Here is a 2,776-nt window from a genome sequence, read left to right on the forward strand (position 1 = left end):
GAGTTATTACTTGTGTTGAAACACAAGGTGGTTTGACCAAGTATTTTCCTATTTCAGATGAATTACATCAGGCATGAGCTTTAAGCCCATATCTTTTTGCTTTTGTCATGGATGTTCTTACTAGACGTTTGCAAGAGGATGTATCCCGATTTATGCTTTTTGCTGATGATATTCTTCTTGTTGATAGGTTTAGTGAGGGAGTTGAAAGTAAACTTGAATTATAGAGGTTAACCTTAGAGTCCGAAGGTTTTCGTTTGAGTAGATCTAAAACTGAATATATGGAGTGTAATATGATGGTATATTAGTTAAGATTTCAACAATATGATGATAAATTAGTCTTCAAGGTAATGTTTCTCAATCCTCAACCCTCATATTGACTACATGACCAAAATACCCTCAGTCAAACAACATTTTTGTCTAAGATGGATTTCAATGATGAAGTTTCGACCATATCTTCCATTTGTTAATAAAAAACACCAAATTACCCATCATTCAAAGAGCTATGGATACCTCCTACCCTTCCCCACCTTCCTTCAAACCTGTTTAATGTCTTGAGCATTGTAATGCCATCTTGGGAAAATATTTATCCGGGAAGACTCAATATTTTCTGTTTTATGTGTAAGAATCAATTGAACAACATACTCAAAAGAACTCTACTAACTTCAGATTGGTATGCCGCAATCTTCCATCATGACATACCTTATAAATTTTACTTTTGTTCAACTTTATGATCTCTCATTTTCACCTATTGAAGTATTAAACTTAATTTATTATTCGTAGCAAGCATTGTATACTTGGTAGGAGCTGTTTGTTTTCTTATTAAATGTTTATCTTGGCATGAATGTTTTAAGCTCTTTGCTGACATTTGCAATGATCTGTTCTTGTTTCTCTCACAAGCTAGGAATTTTTTTTCTTGTTCTTATATTCGGTACTCTTTGCAGACAACATATGAGAACTTCAGGTACCGATATGATCGCCGTGCAAACCCCTACAACCTTGGTGTAGTGGAAAATTTTAAAGAGATCTTCTTCACAAGCATCCCTCCCTCCAAAAACAATTTTCGGGCGAGAGTGCCTCAAGAGCAAGGTCTACAACCCCGACAATCTGCTGGAGGTTTTATGAGCCCAAATATGGGAAAAGGTGTGGTAGATATCGAAGTGGGAAGGAAGGCCATGGCTTGGGGAGAACATGAGGCTGCTGCTTGTATTGACATAGATGCAGGTCTCAGGAATGAAGCAACTGATGATAAAGATGGTGGGTTGAATGAATCATCCTTAGGTTCAGATCATATACTTCCATTTGAGGGCTTGGGAGTTCGAGCTGCTGTGGAACATCGTCAGAGGCCCTTGAGTTGGGGGGAGGAGCAGTGGTAGTTGGGACATGCAGTCTTAGGCTTCGTTTGGGACGGTTTTCTTCTTGCTTCTTAAAGCGTCTTTTTAGTACAAATTTTTAAATTTTTAACTAAAAAGTCGCTTTAAAAAGCAGTAAGAAAGCCGTCCCAAACGAAACCTTAAGCTTTTGCTTTGTGTTCCATACGCGGTTATTCCGATCGTGTTGATGGAAGTGTCCCTCCAGGCATGAATTCAATACTCATTAGGTTTATTTGTTTTGTTGAAAGGTTTGTGGCTTAGAGGAACTGATGATTTACTAGTTTTAGGTTTCCACTCAAGTTTGCTAATGGAAGGGAAATGATTATTGTACTTCTATAAATTTGTCTTGTATAGTTGTATTATTATTGCGGCATCGCTGATCGGATTCGAATTCCTATTCTCTGTTTTCTCACGAATTCTACAGGACTGAAGCTCTGTATAGTTGTGTAATCTCTTGTTCTATTAAAGTTCTCCAATCTTTAATTATTTTGGCTAGTTTTGTATGAAGTTTGACATTGTAAGTTTGTGAACTATGAGCGGGATAAGCTGATGAATAAAAATTTTATGACAATATTTTGATATATTTTGTATATGTTTTATGGCAGGCTCAGTAGATTGCAGCAAGTTATCAAGAACATAAGAAGATCTCTTTGGTTCTAATTTCTTTCTCTTTTATTCGTTGGATGAATATCGAATGTCAGACATAACAACGGTTAGTAATTTTTTATTGAAGATATCATTTGCTGATAACTTTTCATCTTTGAGCTTGATGCATTTGCCTATAGATTGTAAAATGTTAATATAACAAGCTTTTCGAAAAAAAAAAAACATTAATGGTTTACACGGTTAATTTGGAAAAAATTGATTTCAATGCAAAAAGGGGAAGGAACCCTCGGGCAAGTGATGGCCATGCTCATGCTTCAGCCATTGGTGGGTGGTGTAATGCACAATTGATCCCTCAGATGTCTTTAGTAGGATTAATTATTTTGTGCGGACGCCGAACGTCGTCCAGAGATCAACCAGAATGCGCGATATCACCCCTCCGCTCAGCACCGTGGCTCAGTACTACTCGGTACCACTCGGTACCGCGGCTTGGTATCATTGACGTGGCTACACCTTATTCGTCTCTGGACAAAGAGCTGCATCCGGCCTCCGCAAGATTAATTTCCCCATTAGCAGAGATTTTTATGACGGGGCCTTTCCAGTGTGCGAATGTGTGCTTGCTATTGTGTAAATTATAGGATTAGGTTTGTTGGGCTCACTCTGATATTTCTATTGGATCATTTTGTTAACCATTTGTGGAATGCTTATTAGAATTCATCTATGCAAAAATGGTGGGATATTTGTTTCCTTGTTCAAATAGTGCCAATTTAGAGAAGATGAATCTTCTTTTAGTCTCGCCAATT

General features: G+C 37.5%; 1 protein-coding gene across 1 annotated transcript; it reads left to right on the top strand.

Moving 5' to 3' along the window:
* Positions 1-422: 422 nt before the first annotated feature.
* On the top strand, positions 423-1,951 carry LOC110098912 (probable protein S-acyltransferase 6). The gene is made up of 2 exons (XM_028693267.1): positions 423-462; positions 781-1,951. The coding sequence occupies exons 1-2, from the start codon at positions 423-425 to the stop codon at positions 1,371-1,373; spliced, it is 633 nt and encodes a 210-aa protein (XP_028549100.1). The 3' UTR covers positions 1,374-1,951.
* Positions 1,952-2,776: the final 825 nt, after the last annotated feature.

This window comes from Dendrobium catenatum, unplaced genomic scaffold (assembly GCF_001605985.2).
Source record: "Dendrobium catenatum unplaced genomic scaffold, ASM160598v2 fragScaff_scaffold_249, whole genome shotgun sequence".
Classification (NCBI taxonomy): domain Eukaryota; kingdom Viridiplantae; phylum Streptophyta; class Magnoliopsida; order Asparagales; family Orchidaceae; genus Dendrobium; species Dendrobium catenatum.